The 14225-nt window shown below is 53.7% G+C and overlaps 1 protein-coding gene across 1 annotated transcript in view; it reads left to right on the forward strand.

Annotated features, from left to right (window-relative positions):
- The first annotated feature begins 544 nt into the window (after positions 1-544).
- Hs6st1 (heparan sulfate 6-O-sulfotransferase 1) overlaps positions 545-14225 on the forward strand; it is a 38937-nt gene continuing 25256 nt past the window's right edge. The window contains exon 1 of the mRNA XM_032900914.1: positions 545-1336. Coding sequence (XP_032756805.1) covers positions 810-1336 — 527 coding nt within the window. The 5' untranslated portion in view covers positions 545-809. The remainder of the gene's footprint in view (positions 1337-14225) is intronic.

Genomic DNA, 14225 nt, shown 5'->3' on the forward strand with positions numbered 1-14225 from the left:
ACATAAGAGCTGGATCCATGCCCTCAACGTCTCTCTTCCTTCCCCCGCTTTATTCGTAGCCCCAAAATGTGGTCCCTACTCCCAGCGCTCTCGAACTTGGAACTTTGGATCCTTCAGTGTGAAGGTCAAAGCCTCCGTATTCCCGTGGAAGAGAGCGCGGGTGACACAAACTACCACGACAGAGAAGGTGAAAAAACTCGGGCTCCCAAATCCAAGACCAATGCCCAAAAGAGTCACCCACTCCTGGGCTCGGGACAACCCAGACGCCACCCGCAGGCCTGCGAGTTGGAACCAATGCCCTTTGCGTAACGATCCGCGTTGACAGTGTGAGAGACACGCGACCCGGCGCTGGACACTGGCCTGTGCCTGGGCCTCCTCCAGCCCCTCCCCTCCCCCAGGGCGCTCCAGAGGCGGAGCGGAGGATCAGAGCGGGCGGCGACAGCAAGAGGCGCCGCGAGGGCGGGCCGGGGGCGGGGCGGGGCGGAGCCGCGACGGACTGCGGAGACGCGGCGGCGCACGGGGCGGTGCAGAGCGTTCTCGGCGCTGAGCTTTGCGGGCGGGTGCGGGGCGCGCGCGGCTGCGGGGCGCTGTGGCGGGGGCCGGGCTGTACGCCAGCCGAGCCGGGATCGGGGCGGGGAGCAGCCACGGCGCCGCCGAGGCCTGGGGCCGGGACGCTGCGCATAGCCTGGGCGCCGAGTAGCCAGGCCGGGCCGGGCCGGGCGGCGGGCGGCGGTGGCGGCGGCGGTGGCGGAGCAGCTGCGCCCCTGCCCTCCCAGGCCCGGCGCCCGGGCTGCTGGCGATGGTGACACATGCGGCGGCGGCGCGCCGGCGGCAGGACCATGGTTGAGCGCGCCAGCAAGTTCGTGCTGGTGGTGGCGGGCTCGGCGTGCTTCATGCTCATCCTCTACCAGTACGCGGGCCCGGGGCTGAGTCTGGGCGCGCCCGGTGGCCGCGCGCCCCCCGACGACCTGGATCTCTTCCCCACGCCGGACCCACATTACGAGAAAAAGTACTACTTCCCGGTGCGCGAGCTGGAGCGCTCGCTGCGCTTCGACATGAAGGGCGACGACGTGATAGTCTTCCTGCATATCCAGAAGACCGGCGGCACCACCTTCGGCCGCCACCTAGTGCAGAACGTGCGCCTCGAGGTGCCCTGCGACTGTCGCCCGGGCCAGAAGAAGTGCACCTGCTATCGGCCCAATCGCCGCGAGACCTGGCTCTTCTCTCGCTTCTCCACCGGCTGGAGCTGCGGGCTGCACGCTGACTGGACCGAACTCACCAACTGTGTTCCCGGTGTGCTAGACCGCCGCGACCCAGCAGGTCTGCGTTCGCCCAGGTGAGTGTCCGCTGCGGGCGAGTGTGATTGGGGGGGGGTGCCCTAAACCCCGGGCCAGATCTGCCCTCTTTGCTCTCTTGGGGCCCCTTCCGATCTGCCGGATCCCAGGATCCCCGTCTCATCTGTCCCTGCAGCTGCCACTCCTGACCTCTGATCTCTCTTTTCACCCTCTGTTCTGTACCTCTCCTCATCACTGGCCTGTCTGCGCAGTGCCCAGACTTCCTCCTGGGTCACTGTCGGCCGCTCTCTGTCCACCCCACCTGCGGTGCACTGCCGGCTAGCCTGAGAGGTAAACCTCGGGGACTAAAGGTCCAGGCTGGGCTCTAGAGGCAGAAAAACAGGTGTGTCTCTGTGCGTCTGTAGCCCGTACCTGTCTAGAACTAAAAGTGGAGCAAGGGAGATGAGGATCCTCTTCCTCTGCACCTGTGGTATCCCCAGGCCCTCCAGTGCCTGCCAGTCTGGGGAGGAGCTGCCAGGAAAGGGGTGGGCTCTGCCTGCCGGTGTGTGCAGGTAGAACAAAGGCCCGTGTGACCCGGGCTGAAGACGGAGAGAAGGCAGCACTACCTGGCCTCCCCAGCTACTGAAGTGGAACAAAAGCTTCCAGTTGGGGACTGCCTTCCGCAGAAATCTATCCACCGGTCAGATTAGGGATAGCTGAGACAGTCAAAGCTACTTGTGCAGCCAAGACCCTTCCAGCAAGGCCGGTCATGTTCCTTGTCTAGGGGATGTGGGCGAGGGCCAGCCCCTCCGAAAAGCACTTTGTAAAGTTGAGATTGTAGCCCTGTTTCTGTTGGTGCCCTCTGGTCCTCCGGGGATTATCTTCCCCCTACCCCGCCCCGCCCCACCCCACCCTAGGAATTAGGGCTTCTTGTCTGCCTTTGTTTCTCTCCCATGTTTCCTGTAGGACTGAATTTACAGATGAGCTAGGAAGTGGGCGTGGGCAAGTCTTGACTGAAGTCGCTATTTTCTTTGGTACTTTTGGGGCAGGAAGGTGCTGGCTCTTCGGTGGGGTTGGGACCCTCCAGAGTCCAACCAGCCTGGAGCTGCTTGCCTTACAGTCCTGAGGGTTTATTTCACAAACTGTCAGGACACTAGGACGCTAGAGTTGGGTGATAGACATACACATTGCACCCACCCCTAGCAGTTCTCAGTCTCAAAGGAGGTATTCTGTCCGTGGCCCTAATCTAGACCCAGAGTCTCCTTTCCAGGCCCTTGAAACTGCTTCCTGTCCACATTAGCTCTGCTCTGCACACATATATGCTTCAATTACAGGACCCATCCCAACGGTTCAGCCATGCCATGCTAGAGTCTGGGTCTAGCCATAGCAGCTGTCCACTGGTCCACCACTCAAGACTGCGAGTGCCCAGTGCTGGGCACACCCCAGCAGACTCAGGGAAGTCCTCTCTGTCTGCAGGATGTGGGGCTTGAAACTGTGGGCATCCTAATTATAGAAGGTGCAGGCAAACTGTGTGTGCTGCTCTTAGAGCTGTAGAGAGGCCAGGCTTTGGGGGTGACCCTGCCCCTCATGGACAGCATCAGCCACAGATTGTAACCAGGGTTCTCTTCTTGCAGCTCTATGGATTTCCAGAGCGAAGGACCCCAGTGCCCCTTGGCTAGAGTTTATCAGAGGCTCAGGTGGCCTCGTGGCTGTGAATGGAAGGAACAGGGAGGTGGGTGGCCCCAGATACTGTTCACAGGCCTCAATTGCCTGCAGAGGGGGCAGGGATGAAGAATGCTGACCTCCCCCCCCCCAAAAAAAAAGAGGGGTGGTCAGGAAGTTGCTGACTCAGCAACTGTGGGCTAGGTGGGGGAAGGGCCTCTAGGGCCTTTGGTTCCAAAGTTTCTAATTGTGCCACCCAATAGGTGACACTGGGTTCCTTCTGTTACTCTCTTCACTGTGCTCCATTTGTTTCTTTTTTACGTACAAGGTATATAGCTTTTTTTCCCCTCAAACTAACTCAGGAGACTTTTATGTATTGGACTCCTGGCTGCACCTGAGTTCCCCCAACTGAGCCCTATCCCTGGCAAAAGCTGAACTCCCATCTGCCCAGGGACCCTGTCGCTGTCAGGGTTGGCAGCATGTTAAGTAGCACTCACTGTCACCCTTGAAGGCTCGTTCCCTCTCCAGACACCTTGCCCACTAGGGTGGGCCTTCTTTTCCTCTTCTCTCTGCCCTCGGGGTTATGGTAGAGCTTGGACAAATGACTCTCCCTAGCTCCCAACCTCCCCATGGCACATCTGCCTGTGGCTGCTCTGAACTGGGCACACATCTGGGTGACTCATGAGGAGATCCGTCACTCCCTCCTAGGTTTGTAACTTACAACATCGCTTGGTACTTCCTGCCTCAGCAGGGGAACAGGTGTGTGAGCAAAGCATTGGAGGTTTCTGTGGCCTCTGTCTGCTCCAGATGTCTCACATCTGCTAGCACAAGCCTGTGTGCTTACAAGACCAGAGTGGAGAGACAGAAGGCTCGATGGCTGGCCTAGGACAGATGGAGCTGCCAGGGGATGAGTGCCACCAAGGACCACTGGCACCTGGGCCAGCTCTAGTCTGACAGTGTGACTATCTGGGTCACAGAACCCTAACCCTCATGGACACAGCATGCCCCAGGAGGGCCAGTGAAGTCCTCAGTTGATGGCTACGGGCTCAATTTGGTGACATCATTAACAGGTAGGGATGGGAAGTTTGGTTGCCACTCTGGGGCAGTCTCCAGGGTCTGGAGTCCCCCAGGGTCCAGTAGAGAGGAAGAGGAGGAGTCTGGCATTATAGCAAGAGACCTTGAGTCTCTCATGTGCCCCCTCCCGTTGTAGTGATAGTTTTCTGTGACTGAGCAGAAAGAAGAGAAACCCTCCCATGGTTTTGTTTATGTTGGGCATCATGAAAAGCTCATTCTGTGGCAACTGCAGCCAGGCCCTCTGTGTGCCCACTCTTAGCTGCCACGTGATAGAATGGGAGCTTTTCTCTTCCCGTCTGTAAGGACGTGTCAAGTGGACACTCCTGTGTGTAAATATTTTGCACAGCTTTGACTTGCTTTAGAAATTCCTCTGAGGGGAATATTCGAATGCTTTGCGGCTGTGCAGAGCATCCTCGTTGGTTTACTCCGGGGAACCCTCCTTGCTCCGCGCTTTCCAGCCTGTGCCGTCAGAGTACCCTTCCCAGCTGCCACCTCCCTGTGATCACGATTGTGGTTTTAAAAAGTTTTCTTAGACTAGGAGTGCAACTGGACCCAGCATGCACAAGGCCCTAAGTTCTATCCCCAGTACAATATCAAACTAGAAATGAGGGTATATTCCCTACTTCTAGCACTCCAGGGTCAGAGGTCAGGGTCATCCTTGGATATATAGTGAATTCCAGCCCTGCTACATGAAACTGGAACAACAATAACAAAGTTTTTCTGTTTCTTTTTTTTCTTTAAAAGGTAGGCCCCAACTTGGAAACCACTTTTAATTTTTAAAAAGGAAGAAAAGAACTATTATTACATTTTACTTATTGTGTGTGTGCACATGCACGTGTGTGTTTGCTGAGTGTGTGTACACCTGCCATGGACATGCATCAGATGTTAGAGAATAACTTCTGGAGGTTAGTTCTCTCTCCTTCTACCACATGGCGATCAGGTCTCAGGTTTTACGGCAGGCATCTTTTATCTACTGAACCATCCATCTTACTGGTTCCCCAATTTTTTTGTTTGTTTGTCATTCGGTTTGTTTTGTTGCTTTTAGTGAACAAAAAGCACCTTTTTTTTTTTTTTTTTTTTAGTGTAAAACCCAGCCCTACTCATCATACCTTTGAGGTGACACAGCCTTGTAGGGAACAAGACATGGCCGTGTCCTCCCCCCCGCCCCCACTCCCCCTTTGCCCCCCCCACCTGCTTAGGAATGTGTACAGCAAGGTCAGAGGGAGACTGAGGTGCTGGGGGGTGGGACAGCACTTGTCTGGAGCTCTTGGCGGTGATCTCAGTTGGCCCCGTGGCTTGCTGGCAGCTCTGTCCCCAGTGTGATGATTTTGATGTGTTGGTCCTTTAAGAGGTGGAGCCTAGGCGATTTGATTATTTGAAGACAGTTTCCTGAGAAAAGAATAGGGAGACCCCAGCTAGTTCTTGAAAGAGTGAATTCTATGGACGCTCTCTGGCTTCCTGTCCAGCCATGTAACTAACCTCTCTTGCACATGACCCCTTCATGATGTCATCTCTGCACAAGGCCCTCACTAAATCTGAGCTGCTGCTGACATCGGTCCTTGAACCTCTAAAAACCAAGTTAGTCAGCTTTGCTTTGGAAAGCACCCAGCCCTGGGGATTCCATTACAGCAGTGGGACACGGTGTGAAATAGTCCTCAACGCCCCCATAAAGTAGCTATGTGAACACTGGCCCATTCAGACTCAGTGGAGAGTCTAAGCTTGGAAGGTCTGGGGCAGCATTTAGATATCTGTCCATCCTAAGCCCCGAGCCTCAGTCAGCCCTCTATTGCCTCCTGCTCCTGGGAATGACTGTCCCCAGGTAAGAAAGGCGGCCATAGATTCAGGCTGTGTAGGCTTTTCCATACCTCGACAGAAATGTATAATTGTGCTTGACACCTGAGTCATCCACCTTACTAGAAACCACCCGGCAGCCTTCACCCATTGCTGCAGGGTGGAAATCAAGCCATGTCCTCTTGGCTTTAAAAGGGGAACACCGGTGAGATCTGCTGATGGCCAGCTGAGACCAGCCGGGGTGGCAGCTTCCAGTCGTCTCCTCTGCATGGCTAGATTGTTCTCCACTAAGTGACTCCTTTCTGCTAGGCCCCTCCGCCAGTACCCTGGGGAGGGTAGACGGGGTAAGAGGCAGGACTGTGGCACCTCGGCCAACCTGTCTCTGTCTGCTTGGCACTCACACACTTGAGTGAGGAACCCTTCCTCTGTTGTCCCCAGTGCAAAGGACTTGAGAAATGTTTCCAGAGCAGATAGGAAGCCACAAAGTCAGAAGGAACTGTCACCAGAGCTCCCCACTCACCTAGTGGGTTTGAAAAGAGTAAAGCACAAGAGACCATGCTTTGGGGAGCGTTAGAGTAAGGGACTGGTCAGTTCTTCAGGTCAGACTCTAACCTAAAGCTTTAAATAGTCCCACCCAGGCTCTCCCTACCCACTGAATAAACTCCATGCCCTGGGGGCAGGTACCACTGCCACCCCACCCCCTCAGGATCTATCAGTAAGGTCATATGACTCATGTCTATCATCTTTAAGATTTTTTTTTCTTTTCTTTTGGTGAACTCAGTTGCCTTTTTCTCTCTCAAGTAAGACTTATTATTTTGCTTTTGTGTTGAAGGGATTGTATATTAGACCAGGGACTGGGGGGGAGGGGAGCTAAGGTCAAGACACACTGAGCAGCAGAGGGTGCAGGGCGTCAGTAGAAAGTGATGTGGGCAGCAGCCTCTCCTACGTGTAGGGTTCAGGCATGTTGCTGAAAGCTGGTGAGGGGGATAACTAGGGACCAGAAAGGTACCTAGAGATAGCCTAAGTGGAGAGAGATAGCCCTGGTGTTAGTGTCTCATCTGCCTTAGAATTCGGGCCTGTCATTTGCTGGCTGTTGAACTTCTATTCTAGCCTTGCGTGTCCCAGAATAAAATGCCCCTTCCTGCTTTAGCATTGTCTCAGGTCCCCCTGAGTACAGGGTCTGTCACTTTGCAGAAACAGCATATATATTTCCACACACAGGAGAGAGCTAAAAGCCAGTCATTCCTGACCTCTGACTGGAGAGAAAAGACTCTCTAAGGAAAGAGTCTCTGGAGAGACGAGACCCTCCAGCTTCCAGATGGTTCCCACTGGACACAGCCTTAGTGGAAAGCTAGGGCCAGGCAAACCTGGCTTGGATAAGCGTTCTTCCTTCTACCACTGGCCCCTCAGAGGCTAGGCCCATTCTGAGGGCAATGGGAGCTTGGCTAAAGGCACACCCCTCTAGCAGCCCTTTCCTACTTTTAGTCCACATACTTATTCATCCATGAAACTTGTCACGTTGAAGAGGCTTTTCTACCCTCTACAGATGGCTAGTGGCCCGCCAGAGATACCACCCACCTTTGGAGGCCCCACCCCCATTCCCAGCTTCCCTGGGTTATTCATTCATTGACTAAGCTGCAGACTTTGGCCTCAGCATCCTGTCGCAGGAGACAAAACCAAGGTTCCAAGAATGTTCAGATCCTCATACACACAGGGCTTAGGTACCAGAGGAGGGAACACACAGTAACCTGCCTGACTGTTCATATCCTAGGGGCATGTGTTCTGTGGGTTCCAAAACTGGATCCTCAAAACTAGACAGAGGGAACCTCCAAGCCAGCCTTGTGACCAGAGCCAGTGGCTCTGGGACTCAGTAAACACATCTCCATTTTTTTTTTTTTTTTTTTGCGGTCTAGATATCCATCCACCATTGGTGTCTAGAGAGGGACCGGTGACCTTGTGGTGCCTCCACCTTGAGATTGTGCCCACGTCTCGTGGGAGCCATAACCGGTTAGGACCCTTTGAGTTCCACAGTGTGCCAACAGGGAGAGCCCAGCTCCCCATCTGGAGAGCAGACCGTCTGTGGCACCATGGTGGGCATGACTGAGCAGGGCCTTGCACGTTTGCAGGGAGCTTTGGAGACAAGCCATTCCCCACAGCCCGGCATCTGGCCCAGCTTTGAGGGCCGTGAGCCATGCAACTGCCTCTGTTTGTTTGCATGGAGAATGTTAAAAGGCCCAGCAGCAGGGACATCAGAGCAAATCGGTAGTTGTCTGGAAAGATAATAAATGGACTGATTAAACTGGGAATTAATGGTTTACATGTGTGTAAAGCACAGAGGTCAGTGGCCAAAGTCATCAACACCCCTGGTGGTGGATGGGAGCGAGCTCCTTCCCTCTCACGGTCAGACTACTCCAGCATAAGCTTCTCCGCCAGTCAGCCAGGCTACTCCCAAGAAACTGTGCTTGCCACGGGGACCCTGGCATCCTTGCATCTGGAGTAAGAACAGTGTGGGCTCCAGCTGGGCTGCTCCCTGCCTGGACCACTCGAAATAAGTTTCCCTTACTCTCTCATGGAACCGTGAGAGTCCCAGCAAAGGTCAGGTGATAAGCTCTATTCAGTCCAGTGGGGCAGGCAGAGGAAGTGGCTGTCCAACTGCAAAGAAGCCAGCTGGGGAGAGACAAGAGAGCAGGAGCTAGGATTGGCAGGTATCGAGAAGGCCATCCTGAGGTGATAGCGAGTAGGTGAGGGGCTCAAAGTTGTTCCAACCAAGTACAATCCCAGCTTTGCCTTTCGTGGGCTTTGGAACATCTGTAGAGATAGCTCCCCTTCTTTAAATGGTCACCTGACTGTGTCTGCCACAAGGGTACAGACCAGGACCTCCACATTCAGTTCCCCCATGGTCCTGTTTCTTCGAGAGGTTATAATGAATCCTTTCACTTCTGGGAACAGACAAAAAGGACCTCCAGAGCCAGCTCTCCGCCTTACTCAATGATCTGGTGAGCTCTGAGGCCAGCACACGAAGCCTAGGCAGGATCTCGTGAGTATCCCAAGCTGTCCTTGAACTCCCTAATGTAGCGGAGGATGGCCTTGAATTGATATGGCCCTCTGAATGTTGAGATTAGAGACACACTGCCATGTATGGCTTAGTCGGTGATGGGGATTGAACTTGGGCCTCTGTGTATGCTAGACAAGTACTCTGTCACCTGAGCTATATCCCCAGCCCAAATGTGGAGACAGGCATATAGAGCCTGGTGTCAGCGGATATCCTCCCCCCCACCTTCCTCTGAGATGTTTAACAAATCTACAAGAACTGAGGGGCATAGGGCAGGAAGGGCAAATGTGCCATGGGGCATGCTCCTTGGAATGTGGCATTGGGTCAGGCACAGGTTCTAATCACCCCCACAGTGTACACTCCTACACAAGGGTACAGTGGAGAGAGTCTGTGGGGCGAGGGCTAGTGGGGGTACATCCACTGCTACCTCACCGTACACCTAAGGTAGAGCCTTTCTATATCTGCCCCAGCCTATTGTCTGCAATTTCATGATTCTCCTGTCTTTTTACTACCTTAGCACCTTGGCCGCAACTCTCTTAACCCATACGCTAAGCTGTTTCAATGTTGCAAACTTTCTAGACCTTGTATCCATTTCTTCCTAGGTTCCCGCAACCCACTGTCTGTGCTTAGCCTGTCTCTGAGATGTATCCTTGCTGGTTCATGACGCGCATATTTAATCCAGCCACCTCCCAGTTCAGCCCTGTGGCTGTCTAGACACAGCTCCTGTTTTCTCGGCTTTGTTCAGTAAGCAGCCTGGAGGGAGCTTCATTCATGCCTCCTGCCTGCCACAGTGCAGCTTATTAAAACCACACCTGTTCGTGGTCCTATAGACCCCATCCAGTACATCAGAGTATCCCGTTCTCAGACCCGAACAGGCCCTACAGACTAGGAGCGTACTTTATCTCCTATGAAGTAAGTGTGAGTGGCCTTGGGGCTCATGTGTCAACTGCAGAGGCTTTCTCTGCCTATGACTTGTTTGTGCTTTTGGCCTTGGTCTTCTTGTTGGCTGGTAGGGTCCCCTGTGTGTCTTAGGGCCAAGTTGCATGGGTGATCTGCCCGTTAGATGTGACCTCCTGCGTGCACAACCACCTTTAACGTTGCTGTAGGCTTGTGCCTCACATTGATAGGAACCTGCAGTAGCTAGAGTCCAGGCGAGCCCTCTGTCCTGATGCTGGGACCTTGCTGATGGAAGCAGTCTCAGTCACAGGCCTAGATAGCCAAGGGAGTAGATAGATCTTACAACTGTCCTCCTGGCAAAGTGGATACTCCAAGACTGCCTTCAAAGGTATTCAGCAGGGCCCAGATACACAAGCTGAGTCCAGGAAGGCCAGGTAAGCCAGCAGGGTCTCTGAAAGGCTAAGTTGGAAAAAAGGGCCTTACAGCTAAAACCAGAGCCTGGAGCTGCTGCTTGGAAGACCCACACTGCATCTCTATGCATGGGAAGGTAGGCCTGAAAAACACATTCGTATTCCCACACCCTGACTAGGACACTGCCTGTCTGCATCTGGTACCTGGCCCTGCTCCCCAAATCATCCATAGACAGCACCATCTGCTGCAGCCACACCCAGGGCTGGCCCCCATGTGATGCTGCTTTGTACACAAAGCTCTTGGCACTGCCCTCCCAGAAGAGGAGCTTATCATGGGATGCCCACACACACACTGAGTCCCAGCCCCTGATGCCTCACTCTGCAAGCTTGGGATGAGAGATCCTAACAAATGCGCCCCCTGAGTCCCTTTCTGACTGAAAATGAGAACGCTTAGAGGCTTGCAGAGCCCAGGGGACAGATGTAGACACTTCTTCTAGCTCCTGGGCAGTAAAGGAGAACATCTCCTCCAAGTCAGCACTAAAACTCCCGTGTAAATATTTACCTCTCTGGGGCTTTGGTGTCCTTGGGAGACAGAGACGGGAGGCACTGAGTTTTGCTGCTGACATCACCATGGTGAAAGTTGAGATGGGTGCCCTTTCAAGCAGGGAAATTGCAGGTATGGGGTATGGTAGGAGCCTTCCCAAATCCTAGACCTCAGAGAAAGCTTTGTCACAAGCACTCCTAGAGATGGGGGACTTGGGGAAGCCACCAAAGAGGAACACTGTAGGGGAACCAAGGCAGAGAGACTGTGACCCATAAAACCCTCACTTGATACCACACTTTTTCCAACATCATCACTAGTAGCCCCATTCTGCAGACAGTAAACTGAGGAACAGAGAGCCTAAATAAATTGCTACATAAGGTCTCCCATGGCAGAGCCACAAGCTTGTTCCAAAATCCCCTATATCCCCTGCCCCTCCTCAATGACAGACAGCAAGGTGGCCTCACTACCAGGGGAGCTAGGAGTGGCTCCTGCCAGGGTCTCAGACTTACTGTACTGTCTGTCTGTATAGAGACAAATGTGGCTGGTCATGGCTGACAGAGGCCTGGGATAGTGCACAGGGCCTGGTTGGAGGCTCCTGACTGACTACAAAGTTCTCAAAGAGTCTAGCTAAATGAATGGTTGCCCCGGTTTCATTAGGTCTGACATGGTGACTCCCCAGAGATCAAAGTCGGGGATGGAGTGAGCAGATAATCTCCCTAGGTATCTAGAGGCCTTTTAAAATACAGATTTTAAAGATTTATTCTTATGCTTTTATTTATGTGTATAACGCGTGTATGTTTCTGTGTGTTATAGACCAGGCATGTGTGGGTGGGTTTGGAGGCCAGACCCCAGAGGAAGATAATGGATTCCCTGGATCTGGAGTCACAGGTAGTTATGAACCACCCACTATGGGTACTAGGAACGAGACTCAGGTCCTCTGTGAGAGCAGCAAAGGGCCTCAATTCCTGAGCTCTTCCTAGCCTCTAACTTAATTCTTTAATCTTATTAGGTGGTGTGTGTGGAGGTCAAAGGACAACTAGCAGAAATGGCTCCTTCCTTCCACCATGTGGGTTCAGGATTCAAGCCTGGGTGGCCAGGCTCTGTGGAAAGTTTACCTGCTGAGCCACTTTGCGAGTCTGAGTCAAGGGGTGTCCGGTGGAAAGAGAGGCCCTGCCCAGGCAGAGGTGGGAGAGAATGGGCCACAAGGAGAGTGGGTTACAGCTCCCCTTTGTGAACAAAGACTTTGGTGGCCATGCCCAAGTCGGCCTGAAGGGGCTCAGGCCTCCCCTGCCGCCTCTGCTCTTTGGACAGGCGGGTGGGTAGGTGTGGGTTGTTTTGGTCATGTGAGTCCAGGCACACTTGCCAGGCCACCTCCTGAACTCTGAGAAGGTTCGCTGCTCCCCCGTCATGCTGTTTATAACCATCAGGAAGTGGAGTCCTGTGAGGACAGGTTTATGCCTGTGCTTTCCTGGAAGCTAGGCTGGCAACACGCCCAGCAGAAAATGCAGCTTCTGTAGGGGAGCAGCCGGTTTTAGTCACATGGGTAGAAGGTGGCAATGGGACGAGTAGGCCATTTGAAGCAGAAGCACGTCTCATACACCCAACTCCCGGGGAACCAGCTCAGAAAGGGACCGACCCAGGCGAAGCCCTGACATCGGGCCCTGGATCCAGAGCTCATCTCTGCAGCCTGGGATTGTCATGTTAAGCAGGGGCTTTAGACTTGCAGACCTGAGTCCAAGAGGTGATTGCCTTTGAAGGCCAGAGGAAGATTCCTAGAGCATCCCTGGTCTGCAGGCTGTGCTGGAAGCAAACAGGCTGGGATCTGATGTCAGAGAAGAATCACTGCCCCACCAGGTACAGGCACCCTGACTGAGGAGTGATGGTGGACCAGCAAGCAGCCAAGCTCTCCCTCCCTCCAACCTCTGTACATCTAAGCCAACACTAAAAGATGAGGGATAATCTTTGTTTTCCCTCGGTTTCTGGAAACACCTTCCTAGACCCACCCAGATGTGTCTCCTAGTAGATTCCAGATGCAGTAGAGTTGACAGTCGAGACAGCTATCATAGGTATCTTTCTCTGGCTCAGCGTGCATCACAGGCCCCTCTCCTTACAGGTCTCTCGCTTTGCTCAGAGATATTGAGAAGACTTGAGGAGATGCTGTGCAGCCAGGGCTGAGGACCCCCTCCCACACTGCGGCATCCTCCTCTCTGACATTTTTCAATCTACCAGTGAGCACCATGTAATCTCCACATGGCACAGGCTCCCAGACAAGAAACTGTGTGCTTAGGGGATTTGAACCCACGCTGACTGTTTAGCCAAGCAGGCCCCTTCAGTTATGGTCACCCAACCTCCCTCTGTATCCTCCTCCGGCTTCAACCTTGCTATCGCTAGTCACTATGTGCCCTCTCCCATTTCCCCGTGTCTTTTGCTGGTCAAGATGGGGCCGTGTGTGGTCTTGGCTTAGGACTGTGTGTGTAATAGACAGGTGGACGAGGTGAACTGTGGGTGAACCCTATCCTTGTGATTCATCACAGGAACTTTGCCAGCTGGTGATGGGAAGGGTTACCACAGACGTGGGGTCATAATGCTCTACCGAGTGTGTACTTGTTAGGAAGAAAGGGAGCCAGCGGCAATCCATGAGGAGATAGATGCTGAGCCGTTATGGTGTGGGGTCCTCTAACGGTGCTCGACATCTGTGTGCAGCTGCTACAGTCTGTGCTGCAAGAGCTTAGCTGGGACACAGCCATCCTCACTGTGGCCCTCTGAGATTCATACCCCAGCTGCAAGCCGGAAAAACCACTCGGAGTTGAGGGACTCCTCATGGTCCCAAGCTAGTCATCAGAAGATGTGCTAGCCCAGGGTCTTTCCAGAGGCCTGTGCTAACATCTGTTTCTAAGGCTGCCCCTGAGGGACGCTATACTTTCACAGTCCGAGTAGTTGCTTAGTATTTTACTTACCCCACATACGACGAAGCACCTGCTCTTGGAACAACAGTAGGCTCTGCCTTGATGGCCTCATGGCCCTCTTCTCTTCCATTGTATGCAAGACGAGATCAAGCTCTTAGGAGATTGGGTGAGCTTTGAGGTGATGAGCATGGCCAACAGAGTTCCCAAAGGGTGGCTGCACCTAGCTCTCCAGAGAAGCAGAACCCACAGGACATGGGTAGGAAGGCTGATGAGAGTGGACTTGTGGGACCGTGAACGTGGAAGCTGCATTACTTCAGGGCATGTTTTCTGCAAGCTGGAAACCCAAGGAAACCATGGCTCAGTCCAAGGCTGAGGGCCTTTGAACCTGGCAGCCTCTGATAATCTGAAGCGTTGATGCCCAACGGCAGGAGGAGGGCACCTCCCGGATGCTGAAGAGCACGTACCCACCCCGCTGTACCATTGTCTTCTGTGCAGACCCCTTGGTTGTTCATCCACAGTCAGGGAGAGAGAGCCTTACTTGACCGCTGAACCATTCCCTTATGTGCAGACCCCCACGCGGTACTGTCCACAGTCGGAGAGAGCCTTACCTGGTCC

This window comes from Rattus rattus, chromosome 4 (assembly GCF_011064425.1).
Source record: "Rattus rattus isolate New Zealand chromosome 4, Rrattus_CSIRO_v1, whole genome shotgun sequence".
Lineage (NCBI taxonomy): Eukaryota > Metazoa > Chordata > Mammalia > Rodentia > Muridae > Rattus > Rattus rattus.